This window comes from Bacillus rossius, chromosome 10 (assembly GCF_032445375.1).
Source record: "Bacillus rossius redtenbacheri isolate Brsri chromosome 10, Brsri_v3, whole genome shotgun sequence".
Classification (NCBI taxonomy): Eukaryota; Metazoa; Arthropoda; class Insecta; order Phasmatodea; family Bacillidae; genus Bacillus; species Bacillus rossius.
Window position 1 is genome coordinate 33,203,995 of NC_086337.1, and position 17,961 is coordinate 33,221,955.

At 37.6% G+C, this 17,961-nt stretch overlaps 1 protein-coding gene across 4 annotated transcripts in view; it reads left to right on the top strand.

Annotated features, from left to right (window-relative positions):
* The window catches only part of LOC134535936 (trypsin-like), a 99,742-nt gene that overhangs the window by 59,409 nt on the left and 22,372 nt on the right, over nt 1-17,961 (top strand). The window contains exon 1 of one of the 4 annotated variants that reach the window (XM_063375340.1): nt 501-631. The exons of the other annotated variants lie outside the window; for them this stretch is intronic. Within the exon in view, the coding sequence (XP_063231410.1) occupies nt 574-631 (58 nt within the window). The 5' untranslated portion in view covers nt 501-573. Of the gene's footprint in view, nt 1-500; nt 632-17,961 lie in introns of those variants that run through there. 4 annotated transcript variants of the gene reach the window in all.

Sequence of the window (17,961 nt, forward strand, 5' to 3'; positions counted from 1 at the left end):
TAAATATACGAAAATTATTTTTTCAACTTACATTTTTTTAACATGAATCACTCGTAGATTCCACACCCGCTGCTAGAATTCACGCCGACCATCGAATCATTGGATTTGAAGAGCGAAAGTTAAACTTTATAATGAAAACAGCTCCTAGAAAAACGAAAAAATACTTTAAGGAAATATACTAAACACCGGTTTTGGACTGATTTTCGACAAGGAGTTTTTATCAAAATATTGGTTAAAATTAATTTAACAGTTAATAATATAAAGTTTCCCTATGTCACTAGACTGCGCGCTAGTGTCAGAGCCCTGGCACCGCGTCACTCGTTGAGTCACTGGGTGTGAACCAGGCTCCAGCACGTTCTCACCGGACGTCGGGCAGTGAGGTGGAGCGAACCTCGGCGGTTTCGGCGATAAGCGACGAAGGTAAAGTGTGGAGGGGATAGTGTATTAGGGGGGAGGGGGAGGGTAGAGCCTCGCATCGCAATCAGGATTGATAGAGAGCGAGTTTGACGGTGTTATCGGCGTCGCGCGCGGACGCTCCGCCGACGGCCATATCCCGCGGGCTCTCTTCGGGTCATGATCTTCCTGCCGTGGGTCGCCCTGCTGGCCGCGCTCAGACTGCCGTCGCCCGCAGGTGAGTCCGATAACTCGCGCGACTCTTCCAACCCCCGTCGAGAGAAAATGGCGGCAGGACAACGAATGCAAGGGAAGTGCAAAGTCAAAATAATTCTAAAAATAGCCACTGTAAAAAAATAAATAAAATAAACGTGAGCGAGTATTTCAGTATTCGCCAGAGATGCAAGGGCGCCCATATGAAAGTTTGAAAAGGGTGGGTGGGGGGGGACAGAATTTGTAGGGGGAGTGGGGCAAACCATCACAGATGACAAAAAAATGGCCAAAAATGGTCTTAAAGGACTCAAAAATTTGGCCAAAATGCTCAAGAACAGCTAATTTTATTTCTGTGCCTGAAAGCTAGCCACGGACCCACTCTGCCCATAGGTATGGGCACCCTTGCAGAGATGTGTGAACACGTAATATCTGGAAAACGAGCAAAATTCACGTGTTCTCACGTTGTCCACGTTGCAAATAAAAACCTGTAAGATAAAACTCAACACGAATTTCAAAGCAGAATTCTTTGAAATAATCCTGAGCGTGATAAATATACAAACTGTATTATTCGTTTTAGGGGAGAAAAGGTTAAAAATATTTTCCCCTTTTTAAAACCTAGCTATATTTCTGTTTGGCAGTTGGTAGAATAACCTAACTGAACCGAACCGAACCCAACTCAACTCAGGTTAGGTTGGGATAAATTTTATTTATTTCCTATAATTTTTGCGCTTTGGGGTGTTTTAGAACAGTTATGATGCAGTTATGATGATCTTTTTTCATAAAATTACATAAACAATTATCATGTCCACTTTTGAATCACACTCTCATTTTCCGTAATTTTATTTAGATCATACGGTATGTGATGACTAACTGCAAAAACTTAAAAAAAATTAATATTAAATATTTGAAATCAAGTTGGCATATTTCGGGTTCTTTCTTCAAAACGTTGTTTGTGTCGTTTCGAACGTCACGCGTCTGACAACGTCTATCATTGCTTATCTCGTGAAGTTCGTTGTCAAATATAATCTAAAAATAAGGCAAACATGTTTACGTTTGTCAAAACTAAAACTAAATTAATTTATAATATGTTTGATCACATTGGCTACCTTATTTAATCAGAGTTTTATTTTTAACAGCGTTTAGGAACGAGTGTTTAATTAACGTTTCACAAATAAGTTTTATGTTTTTTTTGGTTGTGATATAATTGTGTTTTGTCGATCCAATACAAGTGCAAAGTTGTAGTTTGTTACGTGACGTAGATGGTGACGGTATACAATGTTTTTTTTATAATATAAAAAATAGTTTTCCGGAGGTTTTTACTATTAAAATCATCCCGAGAGGAAAAATTATTTTCCCGATGTTTGGGAATGGTCTCTTTTCCGACGCTTAGCCCGAGTTTCGGGATCCCGCCCACCTCTATACATATTTTTATTTATTTTATATATGAACGAATTAATTACGCGGGTCCGCCATCTTTTCGACTTTTCTGAGACTTCTACGCAGGCGCACCGTTAAATTGCAGTTCTGTTCTATCTCAGATCTCACTAACAATTTTGAATCGGAAGCTAACGAAGAAAGTAGCATCATTTACACCAAATTCTAATCGCCCCCACGAAATTGAGAACAATAATTAAAAAGAGGTAAATGCGTAATTTCTCAATGTCCGCCACATGGTCATATATTAAGGTCTGGCAACTTTCTATCCTTATCCTCAGAAAAACCCATCCGCTTAGTGAAGCTCACGGCTGCTAGCGAACTCCAGGCGCTAATAACAGTTTAGTTTAGAACTTCGTCAATAGATGGCGTTGCCTCGAATTTGTAACGGGCTATCGTTTGGTGTGTCCGTCACGTATTTCTTAGGGAGTTACCTATCTCCCCACAAAATGAAGCTGAAAATTGGCGTCCTAGTTTTGCTGAAGCGTAGCCTTGATGCACAGAGATTGTGCAATCAATGGGACTTTAAAATCAAAATTTCCCGCTTTTCAAGTGTATGTCCTACAAGCTTGGATCTTGGCAGTGATGATCCTTATATCATGATGTGTCTTGCCCGAGAAAAGTCTGGAACTTCAGCTCCATATATATATTTATATAAAACTCGGACATTATATATATATAGGTTTATAAAACTCGGCAATCTTCACAATACTGCTAAGAAAAATTAACTTGTGTAATGGAAAGAGAAGATAATCGCAACACAATTATGAAATAGTACAAAAGATTTTTTGAGATATTTTAGTTTCGTGTTTTTAAGATTTAAAAAAAAATTCAGACACAGTGTGACTCACAACGAAAACGCCCTGAAACGTCAGAAGATTTACGAGTGGTATTAAAGCATAGATATCGTATCACGACGAAGATTATCCCGACCTCGAGTAATCTAACCGCAGTTTTTATTTTTAGAGCCGTTGCTCCCTTTACACTACACGTTCTCGCCAGCTTCAGTCCCTCCAATTATAAAAGAGGAAAAAAAAAGTAGTTACATTGCTCTGTTGCTGTTCTATAATTCACAATTTACATAAACTTAATGTCCGCTTAGTTCTAAAATATTCAACAAGGAATTTAAAATTGTAATTTATAATATCAAGCTTAAAATGTGTAATTATTCTAAGGTTATTTGAAAATTGAGATAGTAAAAAAAAAAACAGGTGCGTAAAAAATCATTACGCAAACTATCAAAAAGTATCTAAACCTTTATCAGTTCAAATAATTGAGATATATAACTATATTTAGCAAAAAATTTAAAAAAGCCACCATCCGTCTATTATTTATTTACTCAAATCCTCAGTCATTTTACTTATAGCTATGGCTTTCTCGCTACTAGCTCCCCTCACGTTAAATATTTTTATATGTTTTCATTCAGTTTTGTATCTTCCTCCGGATCCAACCGTGGTCATGTATTTCCCTTGCAAGAAAGGTAAAACTCGGGTGTCGCCATCTTTTCTGGCTAATATGAATCACACGTCGTGGTATGAAAGCAACTCCACGATAAGGGAAACATGAATCGCAAGAATAGGCTTGAACGGGGACGCGGCAGTAGGCTGAAAATCATTAGTCGGAAAGGCACTTGACCGAAAGTCATTTAGCCGAAAGGCACTAGACCGAAAGGCACTATACATAGAGTCATTTTACCGAAAGGCACTACACCGAAAGTCATTTGACCGAAATTGCGGTCAATTATCTGTCTAGTGACTGCTACTCGCTTGAACTCGGGGTTAAAAGCGCAGGAAAGCTGGCCAGAAACGAAAAATTTCGATTTGTTTACTGACAGAATTGCCTCCATCACTGTACTCTGAGTCCGCAGTTAACCAGTTTTTAAATTATGAAATATCTTAATTTGTTTTCTGAAAAATTTTATACGCAAATGTGGATCTGTTATGATAACAAGCAGACCCAAGCACGAATTTAAAAAAAAAATCTGCTTTAGCCACTACAAAATAGTTTTGTCACTATGGTCGATCCCACCAAATATTTTGTGGTCAAAAAATAATTTAGTGGTCTCAAGAAAATAAAAATAAAAACTTGTGACATATCATATTTTTAGTGTCACTAATATGTAGAGGTGGCTGATTATCAAAATATATAAACAACTTTGTTAATTTGATGGTATTTTTTAATTATTATATCATTTTTGTCGTATATATGATAGTAGGCCTACATGGGCTAATTGTCTGAAATATTATAGTAGTCCTCAACTTTTTTGAGGTAAAAGTAAAACTAAAAAAATATTCGGATTGAAAAAAACAGATACTTCGTAATGTTCAACCGATGTTTCATTGTAAAACATACAAATATTACTATAATAATATAAAAATTTAATTGTAACTTATCAAAAGTATTTCGTCAACACAGCCATGTGTATTTATAAGTCTTAGTAACTTAGATTACAAAGTTTCAGTACTACCATTAATCTTAAATTCTGATTACTCTCTAAAGATATTACTGGTAAAAGTATTCATTATTTAATATTTAAGTCCTAAAATAACATAAAGAACTCAAATGTCACTACCAACTAATAAGATTTATCAGTATCAGTATTTTACCTTTCAGTCGTATTTAGGACTTTGCCTCTTTTTAACTTGTTGTTGCTTGTCTATTTCCTCCACAAAGTAATAACTTTTTTTTAATAACTTGGGTGGCCTAAATATTTGGATTACGTAATGCCAGGCATGGAGTTCTTCGTTCTTCATTGCGGGCCACTTCCAGCATTTCGATACGATCCCTTTTTCATGCATTTTGTTAAAGCTCCTTCGTCGCATACTGAAAGGATTAACCTCGCTATCTCATCTTGCAAGGACATGATCACCATATTTATACATGAAAATATCCTTTTAAGAGAATAATTTTTTTCCCCCGAAATTTGTACGGAACGTCATTTACTACCTCCGTATTTTTTTTTACGTCACGTATGTAGATAATGAATGTGTGTTGATATTAAAAAGCTTACGAGCTTTTTGATATCCGTTGTGAAAATGTGGACACTTTTATTTATTTATTTTTATGCAACTTTTCCAATATTTCTCGCTTTTCTTATTATTTCAATATCTTTTCTTCTTTAGTTGTTTTACCATGCATTATTGCTAGTTTTTTTCGAAGCAACAGCATATCTGTTGACGGCATTATTTTGAATAGCCGGTTCGGCAAATGGTGCTGGGTTAGTAAGTGTCGTTTCATCCAGTCATCTTGACAGTTGTGCATACATCTGCATTTTTCTTTCTATGAACTGAAATATTTAATCGCCATTGTTTCCCCCTATTTTGTCGCTTTTCTCTTGAATCCATTGTAATTGCAAGATTTACTTGAAATTGATATTTTTTATGTAAAAATTCAAGTCTTTCTTTTTATTGAAGTTTTTCTAGCTTTTCAGCATAACTTTCCGTTTTTTTCCTTTTGCTTTCCATCATATTATTTTTTTCCTTTGATTTAGCTTCTGCTAAGTTAATTTCTTATTTCATGCACTTTTTTGCGCATGGCACTCTGAAACAACCCAAGAAACCATAATTCTTATATAATTCCCTCGCACGATCGTATTTCCCTCACCAACAATCTGTACGAGGGGATGGCGAAATGAAACACTATCGCACAAAAGTAGAAAACGTAACCTTACTCCTTGCAATTGCACGATACTTTATAACTCCTAGAAATACGTATGATAAATGGTACATAAATAAACGATTACCTTTTCTCAACACAGTGTGAGCGAATGACAGTCAGAAAATATAAATTTAAAATAGTTTTCCTTAAAAATAGTTTAACAAAAATATCTCATCACTAACAGTCCAGTCTGCCATGGTTTTTTAATATCAGTATTTCCTACTTCTAAAACCAATAAAGGCTGCGTGCAATATAATTCCCAATTATCATCCGACCCCTGTTACACAAATGTGAGGGAATGACTCGTTTTTTTAAGGACAAACTTAAAATATTTTCAATATTTTAAAATATTTTTCCGTTTGCTGATTTTGAATTGTATACACATTTATGTACTTTTTTGTTCTCTTTAATCGCTTACTTCTCTCGTAGCTGGGGACATGCGTGACTAAATAACAGCAGTACAATCATAAACATAGCACTAGAGTAAATAAAATGGCACACAGTTTATAAAAAACTTTTTAAATTAGATATTTTAATCTATTAGAATTTGGCGGTTGATGCACAACGAGGGAATGATATTTTTTTTTGGTATTTACTTGAACATAAAATTTTTATTAATGATAAAGCAATGCATCTGATTTATGATTTGGTACGCCTAGTGATGTAGTTTCATAAAAATTTTTTCCAAGGAAACGATAAATCATGACCTCGTTTAACAGGAATCAGCAATTAAATAATATTCCATTTTTTTTAGAATCAGCCAGTCTTGCCAATCATACTCTAGCGTTATGTTTATGATTGTACCGCAGTTATTTAGTCACGCCTGTGCCCAGCTAGGAGAGAAGTAAGCAAATCAGGTAGGGCCGAATAAAGATAACAAAAAAGTTCTCACAAAGATATCAGCCAATGGAAAAGCAAACTGACGCCAGACGAATTCTCTATATTGTCGGGTCTCTGCTAATAAGCCACTCTGCGTACACTGCAAAACATTTGGTAGGGTCTATATAAACAAAAAAATCATTTTGTGGTGGTAATAGAACTGTTTTTCCGGTGTAACCGTTTATCCTTTTCCTTGGTATGGATTGCCAAAGATTAGGGTAAATAAGTTTTTTTTTTAAATGAACATTGTGTAAAGCGCTACTACGGACAAACGGGTCACCACGATATATCCTGCGAGTTTCTTTGGCTCACTTCAACATGAACGACAGGGAAAAAAACACGGAAAAGAAGCTTTAACCCCACTACGCGGGGTAGAATAACTCCGAAAATTCCCACTCGAGACCTTCTAGGAGCTACTCTTTTGGAAGTCGAGCTGAAAACTGCTTGGTGAAGTGTGTTTCAGTTCCTGGCACACACGGCACCCACGCTCAGGTCGCCGTGTGGCATGTCCTCTCGGCAGCCTCAAGTTGGGAAGAGATTTTTTTTTTCTTTCCTTCCCCGACGAAGCCCAGATGCCGTGGTGACGAGCGGCGGAGAACATTGAAAAGGGCCCCCGCCTTGGAAGCCCGCGGCGGTGCCCGGCCAGCACAAAAGGGCGGTGGCGGGTCCCCTTCGGCAGGTGCCATTCACGGGCTCCCTTAAGCCCTTCGGAAGCAGGTTTCCCGAACCAGACGAGCCGAGAAGATCCCGAAAGACATCGACCGAGCTGGTCCGCCGGACGGACCAAAGTCGCTCCCGACATCCCTGCACTCTACTTGTTGTAAACCGAACTGAAATCATCATGTGAAATTATAGATAATTGCACATTTACATGATAACCAACTGTATCGCTACAAAAAAAATACTCGCGTTACTACTGGGTTGCTCCCAGTTGTCCCAGTTCCTTAATTATTAAAAAATTATTTGTATTCCGTTCCTTGAATAGCTTTCAAGTATTTACTGCGCACATTAAAAAGCATAATTAAAAAATAGGGGTCAATTGTTGAATATTCGAGTATCCTTCCAATGGTTTTAAAATAATTAGAATTGTATTAACATCTATCTGTGTTCAAACATTTTTCGTAAGCGCGACTATGTACATACAGCAGTGTTTCCAAAAAAAAATATATTTTTTTATATATGCAAAAAAAATAACCAAAGCAACGTGGTGTAAAAGTTTACAGTATCACAAATTATTTCTTGGCAACTGGTTTACAAAGTAATCTTTTGTGCAAGTACATACAAATGTGTTATGTGTACAGGCAGCGGTGAAGCAAAAACTTTTTTTTTTTTGGGAAGAGTAAATTTTCAACAAAAAAAATTTAACTTAACATTCTCCTAATTTGCTTATCTTCAACAGTTTAAGTTCCCTAAAAGGACAAAATGTGCTTAAAGATAAATAATTTCACCGGACACAGAGGTCTTAGAGACTTGAAACAAGTGCAAATTGTTATGGCCAATCCTTGATACGTTTCGTACCTTTCTGCTTTACAAACTTTAAATTTGGATCTTTTTTTAACTTATTTAATTTTTTTTTATCTGGGACGTGCAGGGGTTAATACTATAATACTAAAAATCCTTCTCTAGCTGTGATCTTGCTGGCGCCAATGTGGGGGAGATAAGATAAAGAACAAATTTATTCAAGGCATTACGCTCTGAATGTATTCTCAATATGCATGCCCCTCCTCTTGGGTTAGCCACTGTCGCACCTGGAACGAAAAAAAAAAAAAAAACTGACTCGAATTATGAAAATTAACTTATGACACAAAAAAAATCGTTAGTAGATACTTAGATAAACGGGAAGAAATGAAAACCATAGACGCCATATAGGCTTCAACCGTTTTTAATGTTCTTCAAATTCACCTTTATTTTAAATCGATACTGTGTCAGCATGATGACGAAGATAGAAACCGCAAGACTGGATTAAGATTCTAAACTGAATAAGGCATTACCGGGAATGCATTACATATTAGGGAAAATGTCGAAAATCACTTAAAAAAAAAAAAATCTAATTTTGGGAAAATCTCCTAGAAGTGCAAACTGATTCCCCTAGAGAATCTAGGTTCACGCACAAACTTTCTCGACTTTAGGCCTTTTCGTCGCCTCGCTACATCAACTACAGACAGAAAAATTCTTTCTTATTATTATTATTATTATTGATTTACAGGTTTTTTTCCTCCCACATCAATATGCTCGGATATGCGGAAGAAAAAATCTCAGTAAGTGCGGAATGTGGTTAATATTCTGGTTTTCGGAAACGCACGTTGACGTTACGGGGCGAAGCGGCGCGGTTTCGCCAGGGAAACACAAACAGGAAGATAAGCGCCCCGCCGATACAAGCAAACCAATAACAATTAATTGCTGAAGACATCATAGCAGGAAACACAACAGGATGAAACACAGTGTTTGATCGCTGGCCCCGGCTAAACAAACAAGCGGAAGCAGCGGTGTTGTATGATCCGGGAATGATTACCACGCAGGAATTACAAACATAGCTGTTTGTTCATTTATGCATGTTTTTTTCTTCTTTAAAAGTGTGACAAATACCAAATAGAGCTTCTGTATTCGCTTCAGATAAACACCCCTCTCAAGCAAGCTTAAAGTAAAGTAACTTCATTGCATATTACTGTATTTTGAGTTCAGACAAGTTGGAAGTGCGCGCACATATATTAGCAATGTTATTTTCATTTCAGTCCCCCAGATAATAGAACTTACTTTGAAAATATGTGTTTCTTATGAAACGTTTATGTAAGTTAAAATAACTGTAAGTATTGATAAACTTCGATAGCCTATACTGTAAAATGTCGAATAATAATGAGTCGTTAAAAAATAAAAAAAGCCTATTGAACGTCCAACTATGTTATATTTTGAGCAGCATAAACCTAAAATGTTTAAAACAAAAAAGAGAAAACATATAATTGAAAAAAATGTCTGGTCTTCTAATTAGCTGAGTTACAGTTAGGAGTAACAAAAAATAGACTATACTTTCACTTGCAACTTTCAGTTCTTGTTGTCAAAAGATTTTTTTTTATTTTTTTTTTTTTTGCGGCGAGACGCTCGATTATACAAAATATCACATAAGCGAAAGTCAATTAAACGAGTTTCTACTGTATATTATTGTGTTAATTCGTTACTGTGTAATAATATCATCGTTTTAAAAAAAAGTTCTTGAAAATGTATATTCAAGTTGAGTGGAAAAATAGCAGTTTTAGTTTGGAGCAAGTTACGAACGCTCGTAAAAAAAACCACGCGTGATACTGTGGAAATAATAGTTTTTCAACCTTAATATTAATATTATTAATTGGAATAATTAACGTATATCTTTCCGCAGTGACGTAAGGAAGTCGAAACAGCCGTAGGTTTGATCACCCGAGTGTCGCATGTTTTTTTCTTAATTAACGAACAGCTATTAAAACATCTACACAGAATATACCTATTATTAACTGATTCTTTGTTCTCTTTTCTTCAATTTCACGTATATTTTCCTTGAGCTGCCTTGTATCGAAAATTAATAAATCAATGACTAACTACAAAAATATGAAATTTTGCATTTTTTAAAAAATAAAACTTTAATTATATTATTTAGGTAGGCCTGTTAAAAGTAGTGATTGTAAAATCCCGTAAGTATCAAATTAATTAAAAAAAAAAATCCTTAAAACTCACCGATTTTAAAGTACATTCTTGAAATTATGCGTTCTTAATATAAAGCACTTGGGCTATGGTTGAGAAATTATTTAAATGATGGGTGTAATTTTGAATGAAGATCCGGTTTGCTATTTATTTTTGCCAATAGCGTGCTTTCTACATGCGACCAGTAATGACAATGATAATCCCATTGCGTGTATTCAATTTTAATTGACAATTCTCAGTAAACGTGCTTCATTGTGTATGGTAACTGACAATTGTGACCTCGTAAGAAACATGTCTCCAATCATGGCTAGAAATCTAACTTCAATATGATTAAAATGTATACCTTCAATGACCCGATCAGAGCGACTGAAGCAAAAATAAAAGTTTAAGAAAAAAAAAAGGCTTGATTATTTTTTTTTCGCAACTATTTTGCAAGGACAAAAGGTGCAGTTAAATAAAATACATTTAAGTACTTAAAAATACTTCACCCATTTTTCAGTGAGTGTCTTGTTTCGATAAATATCCGTATTCATACATAAATACTAAGTACTATTTTATTGTGATTCAACATGATGGGTTATTCCTAAAGAAGTTATGAAATTTCAATCGTATTTAAATTAACTGATGTTTAGGTAGTGTTATTGCTTTAGTACTAATGATAAACGTTTAAATTTTATCTTGTAAACAGTGAAAAACCTTTGTTTGCCCCAATATTTAGGTATTAGTTTAAACATCTTAGTAGAATAAAATAAGCTTATTCTACACAGTGAGTGAGTATAAACACACATATGGCCACGTCACAGGGAGGAAATAAAGATTTCTTGAAAACACACGACCTCGTTAGATATCTCGGACACTCGAACTGCGTGACGGAAGAGAGGAAGTGTGAGATGCTACTTTCTGTTACGTAGCCTGCGTCATGCGCATAATCCGTTATGACGAAGAAGCATAAGCAGAAGCATCAGCGTCAAGCCGACGTCATCCCACTTCCGGCTAATCTTGCGCGTCAACTTCATGAGCTGATGTCATACGGCACGAACTGAATTTCAGGGTTAACGGGTTGATGGTCCTTGAAGGATAGGCCTGACAAAGGCAAGTTTACATCTGGCGAGGAAAATTAAGGCCTTGTTCAAATACGCCTTAGATTATGTACATACATGTTTAAAATTGTCCACGGAAGTGACGTCACGAGGGATGTCCGAAATGGATGTGAAATATGCATCCGTGAGAGTAAATGGATACGTGTAAGGTATACTTCCGTCGTATTTCCAGGTAAAGAAACTGCGACATTGACAAGCGTTTTGTAGGTTATGTTTTAGAGAACATGTTGGTAATTTAAATACTTCTGTTTCCTTTTTTGAATTGATAGTTTACTGCGATTAACGAAACAAATGAAAAATAATAATTTAATTTTTTATAAAGAAGTTCTAAAAAATTAAATACAATACAATACAATACCGTATGCAACTTACGAAACAAAGTTAGGTTATTAAATTAGGTTACCGTATACACGAAAAAAAAAATTACTAACTTAAACTAAATATATATTTTTTGGAATTTCATTTTTTGTTGATAAAGATTTTTTCAACAACCTTTTAGGCTAATTAGTAACTGTAGAAGCCACAAATTGTACGCGTTTATAATGTTGTAGTACATCACAATGATAAATGAAGAATGCGTGTCGCAAGTACATGAATGTGTATAGTTGAATTAGGAATCAGCCTTCAGTATTATCACGGGAGACGGTCCGAAGATGCTGGTAAAATATAATGGAGTATACGCGTTTCTGAATTAGTTCGCAGCGCCATATTTTGAAGCGTGTTTACGACACACTGAAATTACGCAGTTAAAAACAGCCATTACTTTACTCTACGACCGTGGTTTCGAATGATCTAAAGCCACTTCACACGGACTAATTCCACTCAAACTAAATGCAATTTTCATTTAATTCAATTCCTTGAGTAGCTCATGACACGACTCAAACGTAATAACAGCGGCCATTTCGTCGTTCAAGAAATCGATTGCTCCGAATCATCCAACGGTTTTAGTTTCGGACAAATTAAACGTTTATTTTAATGCGCTTCTATAGTCTTCATTTTTTATAACTTTGATTTTTCGTGTTAGTCAAGTATGTCCAGAAAACGAATACACTTAATTTGGATTTAATTTGAAGCCATATTTCGTAAAATAAAATAAAACCAAACACAGTAGCTAGATAAAGAATACGTTTTGAATTTTTTTAAATGTTTTATCGAAACAGTTTTTTTACGGGAAAATATAAATGAGCTAGAAAAAATCCAACCCTTTTAAAGAAAATGTATATTAACTGAAATATTCTAACTTAAACAATTATGATTTTTAACGAGTTGAATATTTGAAATACATTCATTCACATATGTAAATTAACTGTGTTCAAAGACTTAAATTTAATATGACGTGACAAGCACAGAATGGCGCCATCTTGGTTTCAACAGTTTTAAGGCTGTAACTCTTTTCCATGCAATAATATAAAATATTTGACTTCGTTTAAGCACATATGCAGTTTTATGGACTACCTGAAGCAAAAAGTGTCTGGCTGCTACAAAACGTTTCCCCTGCGGAATCATTGGCGTTTAAAATTTTTATTTATTTTTGGGGAATGACTTCAAATGTAATAATACTTTCAATATACCCAATGTCATGGCCTTTGAATATCTCTAAATGTGCGTTCCAATTCCTTAACGTAAGCTAATATTTTTTAATATCAAACGATAAATATTCGTTCCGAAAAAAAAAAACCAACTTATGTAACCAATATGGCTTTTTCGGTTTCTATCGCTCCCCCTTCCGTAACAAGGCCAGACAGAGAAAGTGTGTGAGAGAGCGAAGGGGGGGGGGGGGGAGAGAGAGAGAGAGAGAGAGTGTGTGTGTGTGAGATAAAATGTGTGTGAGAGATAGGCATAGAAGCGGGCGGGCTTCCCCAACTATCGAGTACTGTGTGTTCTAGAACTTATCACGCTCGATTCCCGGATAGAGCGTTATCGCCCGCCGCAGATCAAACAACTAATTTCGCGGGCTTATCACTTCTTCGGCGGAGATACGGTGTCGTCACTAGGCGCTCCCAGGAGCTGTTTACACTGTTTTCCTAGTTCGTCCACGCCGCTGGGGGGGGGGGGAAGCTGAATTGTTGCCCCTTGGAGGGACAGCCCTTCAGGATTTTTCTGGCAATGGTTAGTTTATGTCAGGTTAGGTTAGGTCACTTTACAAACTGCTGCCCTTCCAGTCGCTTTACAAACTAACCACTGTCAGAAAAATCCTGAAGGGCTGCCCTTCCAAGGGGCAACAATTCAGACAACCTTTCAAAAACACCACTGTCAGAAAAATCCTGAAGGGCTGCCCTTCCAAGGGGCAACAATTCTGACAACCTTTCAAAAACACCACTGTTAAAGATATCCTGATGGGCTGCCCTTCCAAGGGGCAACAATTCAGGATTATAAAATTACGAAAATAGACACATTTTAAGATACTGGAAGGGCTGCCCTTCCAGTCGCTTTACAAACTAACCACTGTCAGAAAAATCCTGAAGGGCTGCCCATCCAAGGGGCAACAATTCAGACAACCTTTCAAAAACACTACTCTCAGAAAAATCCTGATGGGCTGCCCTTCCAAGGGGCAAGTTTTCAGGATTATTTAAACACTTAAAGAAACATGTTTTCAGAAATTGGATGGGCTGCCCTTCCAGTCGCTGTACAAACAAACCATTGGCAGAAAAATCCTGAAGGGCTGCCCTTCCAAGGGGCAACAATTCAGACAACCTTTCAAAAACACTACTCTCAGAAAAATCCTGATGGGCTGCCCTTCCAAGGGGCAAGTTTTCAGGATTATTTAAACACTTAAAGAAACATGTTTTCAGAAATTGGATGGGCTGCCCTTCCAGTCGCTGTACAAACAAACCATTGGCAGAAAAATCCTGATGGGCTGCCCTTCCAAGGGGCAAGTTTTCAGGATTATTTAAACACTTAAAGAAACATGTTTTCAGAAATTGGATGGGCTGCCCTTCCAGTCGCTGTACAAACAAACCATTGGCAGAAAAATCCTGAAGGGCTGCCCTTCCAAGGGGCAACAATTCAGACAACCTTTCAAAAACACTACTCTCAGAAAAATCCTGATGGGCTGCCCTTCCAAGGGGCAAGTTTTCAGGATTATTTAAACACTTAAAGAAACATGTTTTCAGAAATTGGATGGGCTGCCCTTCCAGTCGCTGTACAAACAAACCATTGGCAGAAAAATCCTGAAGGGCTGCCCTTCCAAGGGGCAACAATTCAGACAACCTTTCAAAAACACTACTCTCAGAAAAATCCTGATGGGCTGCCCTTCCAAGGGGCAAGTTTTCAGGATTATTTAAACACTTAATAAACATGTTTTCAGAAATTGGATGGGCTGCCCTTCCAGTCGCTGTACAAACAAACCATTGGCAGAAAAATCCTGAAGGGCTGCCCTTCCAAGGGGCAACAATTCAGACAACCTTTCAAAAACACTACTCTCAGAAAAATCCTGATGGGCTGCCCTTCCAAGGGGCAAGTTTTCAGGATTATTTAAACACTTAAAGAAACATGTTTTCAGAAATTGGATGGGCTGCCCTTCCAGTCGCTGTACAAACAAACCATTGGCAGAAAAATCCTGAAGGGCTGCCCTTCCAAGGGGCAACAATTCAGACAACCTTTCAAAAACACTACTCTCAGAAAAATCCTGATGGGCTGCCCTTCCAAGGGGCAAGTTTTCAGGATTATTTAAACACTTAAAGAAACATGTTTTCAGAAATTGGATGGGCTACCCTTCCAGTCGCTGTACAAACAAACCATTGGCAGAAAAATCCTGAAGGGCTGCCCTTCCAAGGGGCAGCATTTCAGTCGCCCCCCGCTGTCTGCGTCTCTCACGCTTATATTGCAGTAGGTCTACTGAGTAAATGGTGACCACTGTTGACAAATTGATACTAATTGGCTTGTTAGCATTATAAATCTCTTTTAGACCATTTTGTTTATATGAATTATATTTTTAATTGTACTTATTTGTGAAATCTATCTAAACAGTGAATTAAAGTATATTGACAGTATTATTACAGTTGTGATCATTCCAACAAAAATAAAGTTCAATGCCAAACGCCAATTATTAATTCTCAGGGAAAAAAAAAACAAAATATCTGCATCAGTCGGTCACATTCCATCAAATTATGTTCTATTTTAAATCGAGCAAATTTGTTAATAAATGACACGAAACAATAAAACCGATAAAACCAAATTAGCGTCTTTCAATTATGACTCATTAGAAATAATTTAAAAAAAAATGTAAAATTTTCAGATCATACTTTTGATCAAATACAACAAATAATGTATTTCCAAATTTCTCATTCCAAATTTTACTTTGCAAAATACAATGTTTTTGACACATTATAATTTTTTTTTATTACATTACAAAGTTGTGACTAAAACTTTTGTGCTGTCTGGTGTTTATCTGGCAACAGAACACACCAAAACAAGGAAAAAGACTGTGGCAGAAACAGTGTCTTGGAAAGATAGAGTAAATGCCCATTTAAAAACACACTGCAAAGTTAGACATTTTATTTGAATGGTTCTTGCAATTGTAAAGATTGATTTTAAATAATTTCTTCGACAAACGTCTCTGTTTGTTTTTGCGCTGGCTGTCACAGAAAATCCTCAACAACGGACAACAAATAAGAATAAAAAAACTCGGAGAACAGGCCAATACAGCTGATGTCAAATGTAAAAATTGCCTACACAGCACAAACAATTCCGTGAAAGGAGAATTAAGTCGAAAAAAAAAAAAAAACAATTCAGAGAAAGGTGCAGTTCGGGTATGCGTCGTAGATTTTTCGTGAAAACGTTGGGATGAAATCATAACATATGTTTCGTATTGAAATGTAATTTTATCAACATTCTTTAATATATTGTCTCACTTGGGATCCTAGTTGCTCAACAAGTTCTTCGCAATGACACCCGAATCAATGTCCTGATTGAACGCTACACCAGTTTATAACTTCACACAAAGCTAATTCGTAACAGTCACGCGCATACGCCTACACTGGTACGATGTCGTCACAGGCATAAACAAATACTGCGTGACAAACACGCACATGCATGATCTATCCGTTGTGGGCCCAACCACTGTTGACGCGTTATTAGTCTGGTAGTTATTAGCGATTCCAATCTGACGGTATCGTGTCAGACAAGAGAGTGCGACCGGATGTCACTGCAACGGGCGAATGGACTTAAATTCACGTCAAATATTTTCAGCTCGGAAGAGCACAGCGGAGAAGCCTAAGATGTACATCAAGTTCTGTACCTGCCCGAACACGCCCGAATATTCACCTTCGGCCAACCTAGGGATTTGTTTTATTTTTGCGCAGGAAAAATGAATTCAAATATTAAAATTGGTCGGTTAGGTTAGCTACATTTAAACACTTTAAAAAACTATGGAGGGTTAGTTAGGTTAGTATAGCTACATTAAATAAACAGAGAAATATAAATATATATAAATAAACCCGAGGTTGGCCGAAGGTGATTATTCGGGCGTGTTCGGGCAGGGACAGAACTTGATGTACATCTTAGGCTTCCCAGCGCAGCGGGGTGACAGCGACCGAGACAGTTTAAAGAAAAAGGAAACAGCAAACCTGAAATATGCAGCGATGCACAGACGTTAAGCTCTTGTGGCGGGAGTTGTGGGTTCGATAACAAGATTTCGACATGTCTCAGATTAATAGGCACGGATTCAGTATTCGAATGGTTCGGAGCCCGTTACATTCTTGAAGACCCCGTCACCTTAGGTCTCTGTGCATAACCGCGTGGCTTTAAACCGTAAAAAAAATACATATTGTTACGAACGTTAGCAAGGCCGCGTCATGCGCAGGTGCACGCCGTAACATGAGATGTGCCGTGCGCACCTGGGTCGCCGCTTTATCTCCTTCCAGCCCTCCGCACTCCCCGCGCGGCGCCCTGCCTTTGACACGTAACTGACACCGGACAGATGGGAGTTGCGCGAGCCGCAGACACGTGTTTTCGAGAGATTTCTGCCGTCTGGACGGCTCGCGATGACGCGACAGGCCCCGGCCGCTCTCGTGAGTTCTGGAATTTCGCTGGGGCCTATATAGGCCCAGGGGCGTAGCCAGGGGGGGGGGGGTGTTTAGGGGTTCAACCCCCCCCCCCCTCCTTAGCACCTAATCTTTAATTAATTTCTTATTCATCACTCAAACAAATTTGATATTAAAATTAAAAATATTTTCACCATTACAATATTAAATTTAAGTACCGAAAACTGCTAAAATAGCACTATTTTACACCTTAAAATCTAAATTTTCCCGGGGGAGGACCCCCGGACCCCCCGCCTTAATACGGGGGGGGGGGGGGCATGCTTCTTAACACCCCCCATACACAAATCCTGGCTACGCCACTGTATAGGCCTATAGATCCGAGGACATCAGGAGTGAGTCAGTCGAGTTATTTCGGAGTGTTCAGTCGGGAGTTCTCCCGCGGCGGAGCTTCTGGGCGATAGTGACGCGGGTGTGGCAGAGTGGCGAAGTCCTTGGACGAAGATTCCAGGGCAGGGAATGAGTGAGTTCAGTGGAGTCGGGAGTTTTCCCGCGGCGGAGTTTCCGGGCGATAGATTCGCGGGTGCGGCGGAGTTCAAAGCGAAGTTGCGAGCGAGGAGTCGAGCGGATTCTCG